The sequence below is a fragment of the Sporothrix brasiliensis genome (genome assembly GCF_000820605.1).
Source record: "Sporothrix brasiliensis 5110 chromosome Unknown Cont15, whole genome shotgun sequence".
Classification (NCBI taxonomy): Eukaryota; Fungi; Ascomycota; class Sordariomycetes; order Ophiostomatales; family Ophiostomataceae; genus Sporothrix; species Sporothrix brasiliensis.
The window spans coordinates 537,520-555,511 of NW_024467134.1; the positions used below are offsets into that span (position 1 = coordinate 537,520).

Here is a 17,992-nt window from a genome sequence, read left to right on the forward strand (position 1 = left end):
CAAGTGATTTGAGGTGAAAGAGAATCGACACATTGTCGGTTGGTCTGCGGCCAAGCTCTGGGGCAAAGGCACGTTGGCCCTTCCGCTTTGGTTCACGTCATGGAGAGCGTAAAGTGTCGTCTGGGTCGTTCCTTCTTCAATCACAAGCGCCAGCCAGCCCGAGCTTGTCGCATGCCAGGCAGTCGCACGCACGACGGCATGCTTTTTTCGGGAAGGCACGACTCGTCGACCGCGGCTTTCACTTGATTTACACTTGATACTTGTGCTTTGTCTCATATGCTCACGATGGAGAGCTACGGAAAACTTCGGCAGACATGGGCGAGCGAGCCAAGGCGCAGAAAACCTGGAGACTTCTTTCGACAGGAGCTCAAAAGGCGACAAGCACAAAAGCCAGGCACCCACAACACCATCCCGCAGCGTTTGTGCGGAGAAGCAGGCGGCGCTAACGCACGCCGCGCAGGCTGGGAGGGGCAGGGCGAGCAACCTGGACAAGTACCCTGGTGGCGGCGGCCAAGCGCGGAGAGAATTGAGACGCAGGATATTTTCTTGGTGTTTTCTTGGTGTTGGTGCTGTCTTGGAAGGCCTACGATGTATGCCTATCGGGTCGGCTGCGGTGCGACCAGGATGTGCCCCACTTGACACCAGCTACAAGAGGGGAAAGAGCGACTAGGGAGACTTCGAGGCAAGGAGTTGGTGAAGAGACAGCAGGGCAATGGCGCTAAATCCCGGTGTGTGCTAGGGCACCCCTCCGCTGTTTTCGCTTCCCAACTGAAGTACTTTTTAATTATACGAATTAAGTACGAAATAGATACAACACATAACCCAGCCATTCCGAAATGTACAGAGTAGAATGAGGTCTTGCCCCCCTCCCCAACAAAGAGGATGGCAAATACGGCGTAAAATACAGGCCCCCTTGGTAGCCGATGTATTTTGGTGGATTCCGTGGGCCAGTGGCTAGAAGGATCGTCACCACGTATTTTGGTGCACGCCTCCACACTGTTTCCAAGCTGTTTTCTTCGGTGTTTCTTTGGCAGTTCTGTGCTCCACAGTGCTTTGAGCTGTCGAGCTTCAACTGCTTCTTGCTGGACTGTCAGACGGTCACTGCCGAGCTTCGAGACTGTGCCATTCTTCAGAGCATCCTTGCCAGACCGACGTGCCATCGTCTCAGTTGTGAGAATAGAGCTCAAACAAGCCAAGGATATTCCGCGGACGGACAAACCACCCAGCTACCCTGCCTTGCATCCCTCGAACCAGGCTCGCTAGCTTCGAGGCAACCAGTAAAGCTGTAATCTGTGCAGGAGCTGTCGTCGTCACCCGGCGCGCCCTGGAACCGGCCTCTCATATTGCTACAACTGGCAGAGACGGTTCAGGAGGCGCACGACTGTGCCACGCTCCATGTTAAGATATGTCCACACCGTTTTACGCTAATTTTATTTTTGTTGAGGGAAACCAGACCAAGGTGATAAGGCGGCAAGGACTATGGCTTATCGTCATGTTCCAATTTTGCCCCTTGGGGCGTATGTTCAGGGTGACGTGGAATTGTGTAATTGCTCCGTAAAGGCCGATTGGAAATGAAATGGTACGCCACAAAAAGAGGGCAAAATGCTCAGCGGTTCGAACTGTACGAAATATGTCAAGGAAGATGGCGTCAAGGAGATAACGGACCGTTATGTTCGAGAGGCTGATTGTAATCAGACGCCGACGGCCGGATTCTGGTGACACACGAGCACGGCCATAACGTCTTGCTCGATTTCGACCGCCGTTCGCGCTCAGCGAGAGGAAGAGCGGTTTGCGTGACACCCGGGACGGACATTTGCATTTTGTGATGCGGCGGGTTTGGAGCAAACTGAAGAGTCCGCCCGTGATACATCACGTGCAGTATGCGCTTTGCCTTTGCAGCGAAACTGGAAGTCGCTTTATGTGGAATCGTGAAAGTGGGCTTCTGGCAGTGGAGCGGCTGACGGCGGACCAGAGCCAAGCCCAAGCAAGCGCAAAGCACAGGTTTGACGCGCCTCGGAGACCTGGGCAAGGTCGAGAACGGGCGCTCCAGGGATAGGACGCTCGCCTGTGGACGAATCCGTCGCACCGAGTCCCGAACAGACGATCTTCGGGGCCAAGCTCTGGGACGACCATCGTATCAAAAGGGTGCGTGCGAAATTGAGGATGACACGATTTCGTCTCCGTAGCGGTTTGTGGACGAGTGAGCTGAGCTGACACGACAGCAAAGACCCCGGACACTTGCTGCATGTCCGCCTCGCCTCTCGACCGACTCCTGGCCCGCCTCGGACCCGAGGTCGACGATGCCGATGAGGAAACCTTCCTCCTCTTCGCCCACGAGCGCCCGTCCGCCCAGAACCTCGGCTTCGTCGACGCCCATGCCGCCGTCCTCGACCTCACCGTCGCCGGCCGCGACCTCACGATCCACCAGTCGCCGGCCGTGCTGGCCTCCAACCGGGCCGGCGGCACGACGGGGGCCGTGCTGTGGAAGATTACGCCGGCCGTGGCCGCGTGGCTGGCCGGGGCCCAGAACCCCTTGTTTGGGGAGGGCGTGCTGGGTCCGTCGTCGTCTGTCCTCGAGCTCGGCTGCGGCATCGCCGGCGTCATTGGCCTGGCCCTGACCGGGAAGGGGACAAAGGCGCCGGGGCAGACGGCCGCGACAAAGACGAAAACAAAAAAGAAGCGCCCCGGCCATGACACGCCGTCGCCCCCGACCCCGACGAGGACTGTCGGCCGCTACGTCTTGACCGACCAGCCGTATGTGGCCAAGCTGCTCCTGCGCAACCTCGAGGAAAACGGCGCCGCGCACGCGGGCAACAGCAGCCCGGCGGCCCCGCTGCTGTTTGAGAGCCTCGACTGGGAGACGGACGAGGTGACGCCGGCCGGGGGGCGGCGGCTGGGCGGCGTGGCCAGTTTCGACGCCGTCGTGGCCTGCGACTGCATCTACAACGAGGCGCTCGTGGCGCCGCTGGTGCAGACGTGTGTGGATGTGTGCCGGCTGCGCCGCGGCGAAGGCAGCGCCCATGGCACGGGAGATACGCAGCCCCCCACTGTGGTCATTGTCGCCCAGCAGCTGCGCGATCCGGATGTGCTGACGGCGTGGCTGACGGCCTTTGTGGCATCGTTCCGCGTGTGGCGCGTGCCGGAGGCACTGTTGACGCCAGGGCTGCTGCCGACGGCCGGGTTTTCTGTGCACGTAGGCATTCTCCGGACGGAGTGAGCGTTGTGATCTCGTTTCCTGTTACTGCTGTGGCCACTGCTACGATTATGAGAAACGAAATACGACGCTAGATGAAATCAAATGTGCGTTTGCATTGCTACCAAATCGTTCATATGCAGAGGAACGAGACAGCTAGATGAGAAAATGTATGGCACTTATAAAAGACCTAAATAAGTGGAACATAGATGCACAACGACTTCCGCCGCGCTCCCGTACCTATCTGTGCCATGTCCTCCCTCCGCCTCCCTCCTTCTCGACGAACACCAAATCATATCATGCCGTGCAGCACCTCCTGTGTGAAAATGGTCGTATCCACCGCGTGGCACATGAGTATCGACTCCAGGCGAAACTCCGGCGTGTGAAACATTCCGTCCTCGCCACCACTGTCGCTATCGTCCTCCTTCTCGGCGGCATCGGGCACCGGCATGTTGGCGGTGGTCGACGCCACCGTAGTGCTGCCACTGGGGCCGGGAGCGTGCAGCTTCCGCTCGGCCCGCTTGTTTACGCGCACAATCCGGTCGATCGAATGGCTGCCCTCTGTAGCGACGTACGTGAGCGGCAGGTGCGGGTAATGGCACAGCATGTCCATCAGGAAGTGCCTAACTTCCTGCATCACCCACACGCACGTGTCGTCGTTGCGCAAGCGCACCACGTGAAGCGCACGCAGCGAGCGGAAGCCACTGAGGCACCGTTGCAGCATGTGCAAGGACCCCATATTCATGCTGGCAGCAAGCTCCTGCAGGTTGCGGGCGCGTCTCGCGAGGAGGCGGATCGATGTGTCATCAAGGTCCCAGCCCTCGCTGGTCATGTCGCGCACGGACAGCACCCGGAGAGTGCGGGCGTGCTTCTGCAGGATGTTCTCGTAAATGTGTGCGCTGGTGACCGAGGACGTGGGCGCAGCGTTCTCGGGCAGGTGGCCCTGGCCGATGCGCTTGAGTAAGTAGATACGCTCGACCTTGTCGAGTTGCGCCACGCACTGCAAAAACGGTTGGCTGACGCTGTCGGTATGGATGTTCCGGAGTGGTAGCTTGTGAGCCAGGTTCTCCTTGCTGAACAGGTTCCAGATGGCGGCTTGCGGCCCAACGCTGAGAAGCGTGATGGAGACAAGGGAGAGCAGGTCAATGGCCCTGCCGAGGATCGATGCCTTGACGGGGATGAGATAGCACGACAGTTTCTTGAGCGAGAGGCCGCGTGTCTCCCGCGCATAGTTTGTCACGGCCTCCGAAGTCAACGAGGCCGGTCTTTCGCTGCGTAGCCTGCCCGCTGCAGTCGATGTGCTCTGCTTTTGCATTGGCGTTGGGGACGTGCTGGCGCCTTGCTTCGATTTCTCCTCTTCGGCCGTCTCCTCTGTCTCTGCTTGCGACTCGTCGGCGTCAATATCACCCGGGGCGTCGTGAGGGTGAAGAACGAGCTGTCCTTCGGGCGCTTCCACGTCTATATCTTCCGGCAAGACATCCCGGTTGACACCTGTGCCTAGAGGCCGCGTCGGCAAAGTGAATGCGGTACCGTTCCCAAAGAGAGAAGTGTCGTCGTCAGGGGTCGTCGTATCCAAGGCCGGCTTCGACCCAGAGCTGGACCCGGAGGCAGATGCTTCGCCAATGGTAGTTGCCTGCATGAATGGCTTGGACTCAACAGAGGCACTGGTAGCCGAAGGCTCTGGGCGAGCCGAGGCAAGATATCCCTTGGCAAGCTCCATAAATCGCTCGAGCGCCGCCGCTTCTCGGTCAGCCGTGGACGAGGCATTGGCACTGTCAGTATGGGGGCCTCCGAGCTCGACAGCGGCAGCCTGCAAAGCGTCAACAATGTCACTGGGTTCGATTGGGGTGATCTTGATTTGCTCTTTGCGCTCTTCCGTCTCCCGGTCGTGTTCCGCCACCTTCCCTTTCCCCTTGTCGTCTGACCCGGCAGTAGATATGCTTTCGGACGCGTTCGAGTCTGCCGATTTCTTTTGCATTTTCTTTGTCGCTGTTTTCGTCGACTCCTTCTCTGGAGACCAGTCTGGGTCGATGCCAAAGATGTGCGCGAGCGCCTTGTCCTGGTCTCGCAGAGCCTTTGTCATCAGAAACGCCTTCGTCTTCTGCGCCGCGGCCAAGGCTGTGGAGGCCGTTGATGCCGACGCAGACAAGGTAGGGCCGGTGCTGGCTGCACCGCCAAAGTGCGTGATATTGGCAAGACTCGCAAGAGCCATAATATTGGGAACATTTCCAGTATCCACACCACCAACAACCGGGCCGGGACTAGCTAGCGGGCTGTTCGTGCCGGCTATGCCTCCCCAAATGCTGTGAGGCGTGCCAGATGTCGTGTATGCAAGGTAATTGTCAACCTGCTGGGGCATGAGGTCCCAAGTTCCGTTGCTGTTGTTGATATTTCCAATGTTGGTGGCGGAGGCCGTGGTGGCGGTGGCCGCGGTAGCGGCATGCGGCGCAGTGGTGGTTGCAGTATGTTGTACGCGTTCGCGTTTCTTCTGAGTCAAGTTGCTAGAAAGGCTGAGACTCAAATGGGTCAACGAGCGGGCACAGTTGTGGACGCAAGCCTGGAGCTCTGGGAGAACACCGAGGTCCTCAATGTCCAGGACACTGAGGCGCTGGAGGTTCTTGAAGCCCGAGAAAGTAGGCTGGCTTCGGTCGGGGGCAGCGGAGGCGGGCGACGTGGTGGTTTGGCTGGACTTTTCTGTGCTGTTGGGGTGACCCATCTGCTGCAAAACGAGACCGGCTTGCGTCGTCCATGGCACGCCTTGGCCTTGGTTCCCGAGCGGGGGAACGTTCGTTGACAGCACAGCCGAGCTTTCTTGTGATGGAGTATCGCCATGAAAAGCATTCAGTGGCATGGCGTGCGTTGTTTGCTGGTGGACCGGTGGGTAAAGGTGGCCACTGGCATTGCTCGGCACGACCCTTGGACGACGGTAGGCAGACGGTCCGTGATGAAGACGCACATTGAGCTCCACGAGGGTGTCAATGTTGTACAGGACCTTGAAGAGGGCGGGGCTCATTTCGACATTCACATCCCAGGAGAGCGACTCGAGGCCGACGGCCTTGCGCATTGCAAGGACCATGAGGGTGTTGAGCGTTTTACTGGGAAATTCGGTGAAGCGGAAGGGGCTGTGGCTCCGCATAAACAGCATCTCGCAGATTGTGCCAAGACCGACATGGCGGATGTGGCGAGAGTAGTCGTAGTCGCTGGTCGTAAGCGTATTCAGCAGGTTGGGCAGACCTTTGCGGAAAGCTCTGCTGCGGTGTGCAATGGGCTCGCTCTCTGTCGTCAGAGAAAGGTTCAACGTGTGGTAAAGGAACTCGGAAGCGAGCGAATGGAAGTGAGCCGAGACAGGGGCAAGGCTGCAGAGCTCTCGAGTCGAGCACTATACGGGACGTGATGGGAGGTTAGTACGACGCAAAAAAGAGAGTGCGGGAAGAGGAAGAGAGAGACGAACATGCTTCAAGATCTCTCTTTGGACCTCCTTTGGGAGGCTCGAAAACGTGACCGGTCCGTTGTTTGCCGGACAGGACGAAGACGTCGCCGTCGCGGCGGGCAAAGTGTCGATGAAGGCCATGATTGGCAGAAGTTGCTCTCTGTGAGAGACCGGAGAGGCCTCGATGCAAGGAGAAGCAATGGTGTCTTGTAAGAAAATGGTGTCTTGCTGCCTGTCCAATACGAGACGAGCAAGATTTCACGTCTTGTTGACGCCTTTGCAAGGCAGGACCCCAAGGCTATCGCAAGCCTGGGGTTGGGGGTAGGAGTGTTGTGGCGCTGTTTGGCAGTGATGGATGTCTGTGATGAGAAGATGAATATGGAGGAGGGAGAAGAGAGAAAATTTGAGACCAAAAAAAAACTTGGACTGCTTGTCAAATAAACAATATTGGCTCAGGAAGGTGCGCAGTCTGTAAACCGCAGGAGCGACCGACTGGAAAGAGGGGGCAGCAATGTATAGAGAAGGCGCGAGGTTGTGAAGTGGGGGTCTTTCTCGGAAAGAGGTCAAGGGAGGCTGAGATGCAAGTGAGGAAGGAGTGACCGGGAAGCAAGACGATATCAACGTTGGAGAGAGGCCGTCACAGAACTTGACAGAACAGGAATAGAACAAGAGAAGAGCAGAACGTCAAAAACGAGTAGTCTCAGCGGACACGCGTACGCCTCTGGTAGTGTTATGATTCTTAAAACAAGGGTCCTCTTTCCTCAAATGCGGTTTTGCATGCTCGCATGTCGTCTCGTGTGTCGGCCTGGCCACGTTCTGGGCACTCTCTGGCCATTCCCTGGCCACTCTCTGGATTCCATAGTCTCGCCCTGGCCTCTGGGAACGTCTAGAAGACCTGGCACCTCGTTTCAGGATGGAGATCGCTCTACTGCGTTAACGAGGAATGAGGGCTGCTTCAAAGGAAGGTGCGGAGAAAGGGCGGGCTCTAAGTGTTAGGGGCCGCATGGGGCCTTTTTAGTGGGGCGTCTCTCCATGCAGGGGTAGCTGTCAGTTGTTAGTGGCAGGTGTGAAGACGACAGAAGCAGTCACAGTACGCCATACGACATATCGTACGGACTCACCGTAGATACAATATTTGTGAATTTGTCAGATATTGGCAGCTGACCTGTTTGATAGCTGTCTGGTGCTTGGATATGTTTTCTATTCTGTCTATTTGTCTATTTGTCTATTCCATATATTCTGTTTATTCTATCTATTTCTGCCTGTTCTGTCTATTATGATCGGATCGTTTTATTCGCCATCCTCAAAACTGTTGCACATAATATTTCGCAATTTTCGTCACACTTTCTATCCTTCCCCTTCTCATTCACCCTACCAAAAAAACCTTCATCACAATGAAACGGCACGGGCCTGGATATCGGACGCGATCCAAGCATACCACGACCCAACCACCTAACCAGAGCTAGACTTTGTTTGGTCTCCCAATAAGAAGGCGACGGACAAAGCTGTGTCCGGGGTTTTGGGCAGTCTCGTTACGGCCTAGTCTAGACTTTGCTCAACCCCCGGCCCCCTTCCCCCTTCTCTTTCTGCCTGTCCGTTCCTACTCTAGAAACGTCGGCTTTCCCGCCGTCTTGACGTCCACTTTCACGCCCTGCGCCTCAAGACGGGCCCGCAGCGCCGGGTAGGGCATGTCCCGGACACGGGGCTGCCCGGACAGCTCCAGGTCGGCCGCATTCGCACACGCCTGGCCCAGGGCGTGAAACTGGTGCTCGAGCCGCACGGCGCCGTAGCCGACGTGCGACGCGCTCGGGCAGGTGGCCGACGAGGACGCTGCGGGCCTCGGAGCGGTTGGCCGGGTCGTCCGTCAGCGGGACGCGGAAGGAGTAGGACTGGAGGTGGTCGTCGCCGTCACCGGGCGTGCCAAAGGGTTCGGGGAAGATGTCATATGGCAAGCCGCTCGCGGGGTTGCCGGGCTCGATGTAGGGGTCGACGCGGACGTCGAGCTGGCGGTAGGACGTGGTGCCGCGCATGCCGGCCAGGGACTCGCCATAGACGATCTGGGCCTCGCGGCCGTGGGTCGTGGAGATGCCGGCTGCGGCCAGCAGGTCGACTTCATAGGACGCTTCGAGGAAGACGCGGCCGCGGACGTAGTCGTCGCGGACGAGGCGGGTGCTCTCGACTACACCGGCCTCATTCTTCTGGACGGACGCTGCCCCTTCCGCGAGCGCCAAGTGGATAATGGTAATGTGCTGTTCCTTGCCCTTTTTCTTTTCTTTTTTTCTCGGTCCGGGAAGAAAGAAGAAGAGGGTGTGAAGGAGGATTTTTTTCTATTTTCTCTCTTCTCTTCTTTTTTTGTTTCTTTTTTCTTTGGTAGAAATATAAGATTGTCATCAGTGGAGTCTTCTGCCTTCTTCCCCCTTCTTTTCTCACAATCGTACATCGACCTAATTCCCTCCGTAGACGCATCATCCACCATGGCCGGCCGTGGAAACGTCTTCGTCGGCAGGGCCGCCTTCAAGACAGCTACACCGCGCTTGCTCTTCATCTGCATTGTCTACGCCTTTAGCAGCGTCTTCTTCGGTTACGATTCGGCGTCCTTTAGCGGCGTCCAGGCCTTCGGCACCTTTCTGCGCCAGTTCGGCACGTACAGCGCCAAAAAGAATGCCTACGCCCTCACCACGTAAAACAGCGCCCTGCTCAACAGCCTGCCGCTGCTTGGCAAGCTCGTCGGCTCCCTAGCCGTCGGCCCCGGCGTCGAGAGCTACGGCCACCGTGTCACCATGCTCGGCACCTGTTTGATCCAGATTGTTGGGGTCGTCGTCCAGGTCACGAGCACGACGACGGCCCAGTTCATCGTCGGCCGCCTGCTGGTGTACCTGGCCGTCGGATTCGTCGAGAACGCCGTGTCCACGTACCAGTCCGAAATTGCGCCCGGCGCCCTGCGCGGCTTCTTTGTCGGGTCCATCCAGCTGTGCCTAGCGTTTGGCTCGCTGATGGCGGGCCTGGTCAACAACGCCATGGCCTGCCGCATGGCCTTTGCGTACGCCGCCATCAATAACGGCGTCTCCGTCGTCACCGCCCTGTTCGGCATGGACGTATTGGACCTCGGCAGTCAACGTCGTCGTCTCCTTTGCCGTCGTCTACACGACGCCTTACCTGCTGGCCGACTTTGGCACCAAGCTCGTTTATCTGTGGATGGCCTTTGCGTTTGCCAGCGCCGTCTATGTCTGGTTCGTCATGCCCGAGCTCACGGGCCGCACGCTCGAGGATATTGATCAGCGGTTCCAGTCCATCATCGCCTCCTGGCGCTTTGCCGCCTTTGAGACGACCGGCCTGACCCACGCCGTCGCCGCCATTGAGCAGGGCCTCGCGCCGAGCAAGCTGGCCGGAGACTTTGATCTGGCCCAGGCGACCAGTGTCGCGCAGACGGGCCAAATGGCCGAGGAGGGCTCGGAGGGCTCGGAGGGTACGGAGGGCACGCCTGCTGCTCCTGCGCCGACTGCGAAAGGACGAAAGGACGAGATATAAGACACTCGTCGACAAGTTGAATCGGTGGACCGGTGACGTTCAATAGACGGAATATCCGCAGTAAATAATGGTAGCAACTACAAAGTAGCCATCCAAGGTCAATCCACAGGATAAACTAGTCGATTCGCGAGAGGACGATCTGAAGATTACCGAGACGACGGATGTAGATGCAATGCAGAACATCTTGATATCTCTTGAGCACGTGTTGGGCCCCACTGAAGTTACGGCGCTAGCGGGTCGGCCGTGTTGCTCTTGCTTGTCGTCTCCACGCCTCCACGCCCGCAGATCGTGCTTGCCTTGCGGGACGTTTTTGTCTTTCCCAAGTTGGAAAGCTGTGCGGCCTCAAAGAGAGCGACCACAAGGAAAGAGCGACCATAAGGCCACAAACTCGGAGATCGCACAGTAAACAGGACTTGTACCAAATCATACTTGAAAAATACTTGCAAAGAAAGATAGAAAAATGAATGTCTCAGTAAATACGACGAAAAGAGTACACGTCGCCCAGCCACAGGTTCTCGTATTGTTGGGCCTGGCCCTTACCTAAGGATCATCGTACAGGAGTTAAACACCAATTTGGGCCCTTGGCACCTGCCCCAGCGCCCCAGCCCCAGCGCCTTACAGCACCCTCAGCGCCTTCCGTACTTGACCAGTGGCGTTGCGGCTTCCAAATCCAACGAAGCCAGCCCTTGGCGCCCCTGCTCTTGCCTGCTGCGCCGCATCCGCACCCCACCACCCAACGGCCGTTTTGCCTGGTTCGTCGTGTCTCCCTTCTCTCCTCTCCTCCTCTCCTCCTCCTCTCCTCCTCCTCCACATTTGTTTCTTTGTTTCTTGTTTGGCCCATCCATTATTGTTTCATCTACTCGTTGTATGGTGTATTGTGCTGCCGATCGTGCATCACGGCAGCGTTCCTTCGTTACTGCCTCACTCGACAACGGCTGTCGTCGACGCCGACATCTCCATCGCTTTACCTCGTCACCTCTGACATCAATTCACCCTTCGCCCTTCACCCTTTCACCTCCTCGACCGCATCTTTATTAAAGCAGTTATCATCACTCGCCTCGACTCGTCGACTCCTCGACCACCGCCCCTACCGCCACCATGACGGAAGTAGAGGAACCCCAGTTCTCGACGCTGGCCGAGCGCATCGCCGCACTCAACAAGCAAAAGAACTTCAGCTCCGGACCGCCCGCCGCATCCACGCCGCCGCCGATCGTCCGGTCGTCATCTGCTGCTTCGACCGCGTCGACCGCCAACACAACGACCACAAACGGCGCCCGTCGTCCGCCGCCCCCACCGCCCACAAAGCCTGCGATCCCAGCCAAGCCCGCGAAACCGGTTGGGACAAAACCCATCGTCCCCAAGCCAGACGTCTCCAGCCCCAGTTACACCTCGCCGCCGCCCGCTATGGCTGCCGGTCTCCGCGGCCCACCGCCCAAGCTGCCTCCACGGTCGGCGACGGCCACCGCCACCGTCACCGTGGGTGCGCTGCAGCGCGCCGCCACGTCTGCGTCGCTTGTCGACCGCCGCCCGTCGTCCGAGTCCGTGCGGTCGCACCTGTCGACCAACACGACATTGAGCCGCGTGTCGTCGGTGACGAGCAACTCGGTGGTCAGCAGCGGCAATGCAAACGTGGGCGGGCGGAAGCTGCCACCAGCGTTTGGCACGACCAAGCTGCCGGACCTGCCGCCGTCGAGGCGCGAGCGCGAGGCCAAGGAGCGGGAAGAGGCGGAGCGGCAGAGGGAGGCGCAGGAACGGCAGCAGGAAGAACGGGAGCGAGAGCGGGAGCGGCAGCGAGACGAACGCGAGCGGGCGGACCGGGAACGAGACGAACGCCCCCGCGACTGGGACCGACAGAGGGACCAGGACCGCGGCTGGAACGACCGGCAGCGTGACAGCGGACGCAACTGGAATGACCGCGACAGACGCGACGACGAACGCGCACCGGCACTCCCATCCCGTCCCGGTGGTGGCCGCCGTCCGCGGTTGGAGGACGACGACGAAGGACCGGCCCTGCCGCCACGCCTACCTCCACGGCGGCCCACAGGCGACTTGGACAACGACGACGACGACGAGGGCCCGGCACCGGCCCTTCCTTCCCGACGCAACACGGTCAAGTCGGCTTTGGACTTGGGTTTCAGCTCGGGCAAGTCGCAGCCCCGACGACCGGGACCCCAGCAAGTTCCGTACGGCAACAACAACAACAGCAGCAGCTACAATAACCGTCGGCGGGACGACATTCCTGAAGAAGACGACGACGCACCTCCACCACTTGCCCCGCGGCCGTCGCGTGCTCTTGTCGACGCAGCGGTCCGCGGCGGCGGCAACAACAACAACAAAAGCAACAACAAAAACTACGACGACAACTCGGACGATCGCCCCAGTCTGCCGACCCGACCGCGTCCACGCGCCAACGGCGGCGGCGGCGGCGGCGGCGGGTTGCCCGGATTCTACCCCAAGAAGAGCGAAGACGAGGAGTGCATGAAGTGCCGCGACTTTTCTGGCCCGGACACGGTCGCCGCGCAGTTCCCCATTTCCCGCCTGCCGCGCCGTGATCCTGTCGGCTACCTAGCCCACAACCTGTGCGACGACTTCCCGTCCGAGACCGACAAGGCCCGCGCCATCTTTACGTGGTGCCACCACAACATTGCCTACGACGTGGACGGCTTCTTTGGCGGGTGCATTCCCCGCGGCCAGTCCATCGAAGAGCGCATCTTCTCGGGCAAGGCGGTCTGCGAGGGCTACGCGCGCGTGTACGAGGCGCTGGCGCTGGCGGCGGGTCTCGAGTGTGTGGTGGTCACGGGCCACGGCAAAGGCTTTGGGTTCCAAACCGTGCGGCCGGGCGACCCGGTGCCGCCCGCCGACCCGACGGGCCACGCGTGGAACGCCGTCCGCATCGACGGCGGCGACTGGAAGCTGCTCGACGCCTGCTGGGGCGCCGGCAACGTCTCCGACAAGCGCGCCGAGCGCTACGAGAAAAAGTTCAACCCCGTCATGTTCACCATGGACAACGAGACCTTTGGCGAGCGCCACTTCCCCGACAACCCGCGGTACTTTTTCCGCGCCGACGGGCGCGTGCCCACGTGGGCCGAGTACGTCGTGGACAAGATGGCGGCCGACCCCGTGATCCTGTACTCCAACGGGCCCCAGCAGTTCATTGCCCAGGAGTCCATGGCGCCCGCCAGCCAGGAGATTGAGGTCAGCCGCGGCGACCCCAACGAGCGCATTGCGTTCCGGCTGGGCCGCGCGTGCCGCCACTGGACCATGGCCGAGGGCGGCCAAGGGCTGCGGCCGTACCCGATGATGCTCAAGTCGGTGTCGCCCGACGGACAGCGGCGGGGCGGTGGCGGCGGCGACGACAGCGAGATGTTTGATGTGGAATTTGACGAGCCGCTGTGGTTCTGGGCCGACGTGCCGCGGCGGCGGCTGGGCCGGCCGGGCGACATGCTGTTCTGCTACGCGATCACGACCATGGACGGGCGCGACCTGCGGGGCGCCACCATGGCCGACTACCGTGCGCGCATGGGGCGCTGCAGCATGTCCATGCAGGCCATTTGTTCATGGAAGCTTGTCTAGGCGGGGCGTGGGCGGGGTGGTTGTGCCAATGCCCGATGGGATCCGAATTACTACCTTTTTTTGGTCTAGTTCTTCAGCGGCTGCTTTTGTTCTATTTGCTTCCCTCTTGCCATGACAAACCTACATGACTTTGTTTTCGAGTCGATCCTTTTTTTGAATATCAAGCATCATTACCCATAAAACACATCGATGCACAGACGCACAGTTCCGCCATGATGTGCAAGCCAATGTCCGTGATCTCCATCACAGCCTCTCCCCTGTTTATCGTGTTATGCCATGATTGCGGGCCGTCCTTTTTTTTCTTTTCTCTTTTTCTTTTTAAGTTACCTCATTCTTCATTTATCTGCTCATCCTTCACACAATTTACCAGGTAGGCGACCCTCCATTATCGACTTTATCCCCTGCAATACCGTGGCAGAATCCGTGGCTATTTAAACACGCGGGCCACGGCGCACGCCCCTCGAGGGTGTGCCAACATGAAATAGATTTCCTCTGTGCGCTCCGTCGTCTCCGTAGAGCGCACTGTACCGCACGCTGAAGCCATCTTTCTTGGCACCGGACATGTCGGGACCACGAAAGGCCGCTTCTCCGGGCTCTGGGACTCGTCCATTTCTATCCAATCCAATTCGTCAGATGCCAAAGGACTATCGACCCAAAAGTCGATTACAGTTATCACCGTTCCAAGTCTGCTTGATATGGAAAGTCCCTGTTGTCGGCCGTATAATTCATGTTTAGTATTTTCAGTATGTTTGGGTTGCCTGTCTTTGTACAACAAAACCCCTCCGCCAAAAATAGATTAAAAATAGATGCCATAACATGAATTGGATAGCAGTACCATATGAACAAAAGTAAAAAGAAACAGGAAACCAGAACAGCTCTCGACCCCTACTCGTAGGTCAGGCTCGTTCTGTTTACCTTGGACAGACGCACGGAATTCCGGCGTGGCTTGACATAGCTGGGATCCGACTCGCGGCGGGCCTGGCGCAGCTTGGCCTCGGCCTCTTGGCGCGCCTTGACGATCTTGGGATCGAGCGGCGCGGACTGGGCCTGGGTCTGTGATGCCTCGGTCTCTGGCTCTTCGGACGACTCCTTCTTGGCCACCACCGGCTCGTCACTGTTGACGGCCGTTGTGGCCGACACAGAGAGGGCTCGTCCCCTTTCACCACCCCCTCCTCCTCCTCCTCCTCCTCCTCCTCCTCCTCCTCCTCCACTACCACTGCCAAACGAGGTGCGGGTGCCACCAAAGGAGTTGCGGATGGAGACCACAGAGGCCGTCTTTGGGTCCACGGTGGGTGCCGTCGTCATGACCATTTGTGGGCGGCCGAGGCCGGCGGGAATGCCGGGACCACTGGGGCCGCCAGGAGCACCAGGCGCGCGGAGGGCACCAGGGCCTGGTCCCGGGCCCGGCCCCCCGGCTGGCGGTCCACCCGGTCCACCCGGTCCGCCGGGGGGCTTCTTGATGCTCCGCCACTCCATGAAAAACGCACAGACGAGCGACGCAAAGGCGAGGCCCATGCTCGTCAAAAAGATGCGCGTGCAGGCAAAGTTGTAGGCGTCGATGACGAGGGGCAGGAACTGGGGCGGGACGACGCTGGCCAGCTCGGTGGCGCCGACGTTGACGATGGCGGCGGTGTCGAGGCCGGGCACGTCCTTGAGCTGGCCGACGAGCAGGTTGCTGAGGATGGTCTGGCCGACGGTGGTGAAGACGGCGCCGCCGAGCTGCTGGACAAAGAACATGATGGCGACGCCCGTGGAGATGTCCTCGGGCCGCAGGACCGTCTGGGCGGCCAGGTTGCCAATCTGCATGCCGAAGCCGAGGCCGAAGCCGGCCACGAACTGGAAGGCGATCCAGTGCGACGAGCCGGTGGCGGGCGTGAAGGTGCTCATGAGCCCCTCGCCGACGGACATGATGACGGGCGCGAGGAGCATGGAGGGCACGTAGTAGCCGATTTTCTGCGTGACGATGCCCGAGCCGATGCTGGACACGACGAGGCTCAGGACGAGGGGGATGGTGTAGACGCCGGACCGCAGCGGGTTGACCATCTTGGCCGTCTGGAACCACACGGGCACGTAGTAGACGAGCATGAGCATGGAGGCCGACAGGAAAAAGGTAAAGAGCGCGCCGGACAGGACGCTGCGCTGCAGCACGACGCGCGGCGGCAGCGTGGCCGTGTCCGGCAGCATGACCTGCACGACGGCAAAGGCGACCATGCAGGCGCCGAACAGGATGAACAAGGGAATGATGCGCCAGCTGCTCCAGGGGTACTTGGAGCCGCCCCACTCGAGGGCCAGCAGCAGGCTGACGATGCCGGGCAGGAAGAGCGCCGTGCCGATGGGGTCGAGGCGCTTGATGTGGGTGAGCACCGTCGCCTTGGGGCCCTGAGGGCCGTGGCCAGGACGCGCCGGCGGTGTCGGCCGCGCCGGCGGGTTCCAGAAAAAGACCATAAACAGCAGCGTAAAGGCGCCGACGGGCAGGTTGATGTAGAAGCACCAGCGCCACGTCAGGCCGCTGCTCGTAAAGGCGCCGCCAATCAGCGGGCCGATGACCGAGGCCATGCCGAACACGACGCCAAAGAGGCCCTGGAACATGGGCCGCTTGTGCAGCGGGATCATCGGCACCATGATGAGCATGCACCCCGAGAAGATGCCGGCCGACGCGGTGCCGGCGACGGCGCGGCCCACAATGAAGATGGCCGACGTGGGCGCGGCGCCGCAGATGGCCGAGCCAATCTCAAAGACGACGACGCACAGCAGAAAGGTCCACTTCATGGAGTAGAACTTGTAGATGCGGCCAAACAGGAGCTGCGACGCCGCCGTCGTCAGCATGTACGCCGACGCATACCAGCCAATGTCGCCGAGGCTGTGGAAGTCGTCGGTGATGCGCGGCACGGCGGTGGCGACAATCGTGCGGTCGAGCGCCACGAGGAAGAGCGCGAGGAAGTTGGACAGCAGGATCATCCAGAACTTGACGCTCTTGGGCTGGAAGAGGTTGTTGGCGCCGGGAGGTCCTAGAGGTCCGGGAGGTCCTGGAGGTCCTGAAGGCCCTGAAGGCCCTGTAGGTCCGAGAGGTCCGCCGCCTGTTGGTCCCGGTCCGCCAAACGGCCCCTTCGTCTCCGGCACAGACGCCAGCTTCTCGACGTCCGTGGCATCGCTGAGCTCCACGTCGGACCGTTCAATCTCAATCTCTGTCGTCTGGCCGCTGCTGATGGACTGTGACGACCTGGACTGCTGTGACCGTTGCGACTGCTGTGACTGCTGTGACTGCTGTGACTGCTGCGAGGACCGGGCTTGTGGCGGCGGGTGAAACTGGCTGTTTCCGCTCATCTTGAAGCCTGGACTGCAAGCAAAGGCGTGAGGAAGGAGGAAGGAAAGGATGCAAACACGGACAAGAAACACCACTTAAGACGACATGGATAAGATCGACGAAAAGTACGAGATTGATGAGATGCAGGCCGCCGACAGAAGCAGACAACACGAAACCACTGTACACAAGACAGCTTCTGTCTGAGATGGGCCGCAAGTGTGTCTTGTCGAGTGTCTATGGGAGGGGATGGGTAGAGGAATAAGGATGCCGTAGTTGATGAGAAGAACCAGAGGTCAAACTAGAAAAGTCGATTCGTGTAGAGCGTCCGTCAGGGTGGAGAGCCGAGCGTCCGCTACGGAGATGGGAGACGAACAGGACAGCGAGTAGCCGAAAAAGGATGCAAGCCTGTATACAGGACGAAGACGGATTGGCAGACGGACGACAGCGAGAGAGAAAGGCCCGACGGGCAAAGTGCACCGAAAGAGTACCGTGTGTCGTTTATGTCGCTTGGTCTGTTTGGGATGCCGGACTATATGGCTATATTGCGCGGTGGTACTATATAAGTAGGCGAGGGAAGGAGGCGTGTGGGCACGACCGAAAGGAGTGCGAGGCGAATGAGGACGGCGGGCGTAGAGGAGTGGAGTGGCACGGCGTAGACGGCGTATGGTGCGTGAGGTGGATACGGGTGTAGATGTAGTTGATATGGGTCTTTGTATGAAGTTGACTATGGGTCTTTGTATGAAGTTAAGTCTGGATGTAAGAACGGTGAGGTGATAGCCAACGAGGACATGAGAAACAAACCTCAGGGGAGAGAGACGAGAGACGAGAGACGAGAGACGAGAGATGAGAGAAACGAAATTAAAGAAAAAGATACGGAAATAGACCAAGGAGACGACCCGGACGACGCTCTTTATAAATCAAAAAGTTCTTCTTCTACGGCTGTGTCGTTTGTCGGTCGGAGAAA

General features: G+C 59.3%; 5 protein-coding genes across 5 annotated transcripts; 3 read left to right on the forward strand and 2 right to left on the reverse strand.

Annotated features, from left to right (window-relative positions):
- Positions 1–2,245: 2,245 nt before the first annotated feature.
- SPBR_06089 (uncharacterized protein) lies at positions 2,246–3,217 on the forward strand (the record flags this gene model as incomplete). The annotated part of the gene is made up of 1 exon (XM_040764351.1): positions 2,246–3,217. One exon carries the CDS (start codon positions 2,246–2,248, stop codon positions 3,215–3,217), a length of 972 nt encoding a protein of 323 aa, XP_040621964.1.
- A 268-nt stretch (positions 3,218–3,485) lies between these two features.
- On the reverse strand, positions 3,486–6,764 carry SPBR_05562 (uncharacterized protein; the record flags this gene model as incomplete). The annotated part of the gene is made up of 2 exons (XM_040763825.1): positions 3,486–6,572; positions 6,645–6,764. 2 exons carry the CDS (start codon positions 6,762–6,764, stop codon positions 3,486–3,488), a joined length of 3,207 nt encoding a protein of 1,068 aa, XP_040621965.1.
- Positions 6,765–9,403: 2,639 nt separating this feature from the next.
- Positions 9,404–10,151, forward strand: SPBR_09222 (uncharacterized protein; the record flags this gene model as incomplete). The annotated part of the gene is made up of 2 exons (XM_040767348.1): positions 9,404–9,718; positions 9,804–10,151. The coding sequence occupies 2 exons, from the start codon at positions 9,404–9,406 to the stop codon at positions 10,149–10,151; spliced, it is 663 nt and encodes a 220-aa protein (XP_040621966.1).
- A 1,098-nt stretch (positions 10,152–11,249) lies between these two features.
- On the forward strand, positions 11,250–13,724 carry SPBR_05646 (uncharacterized protein; the record flags this gene model as incomplete). The annotated part of the gene is made up of 1 exon (XM_040763909.1): positions 11,250–13,724. The coding sequence occupies one exon, from the start codon at positions 11,250–11,252 to the stop codon at positions 13,722–13,724; it is 2,475 nt and encodes an 824-aa protein (XP_040621967.1).
- Positions 13,725–14,609: 885 nt separating this feature from the next.
- On the reverse strand, positions 14,610–17,048 carry SPBR_05651 (major facilitator superfamily transporter aflatoxin efflux; the record flags this gene model as incomplete). Its single annotated transcript, XM_040763914.1, has 1 exon — positions 14,610–17,048. One exon carries the CDS (start codon positions 17,046–17,048, stop codon positions 14,610–14,612), a length of 2,439 nt encoding a protein of 812 aa, XP_040621968.1.
- Between the last annotated feature and the right edge of the window lie 944 nt (positions 17,049–17,992).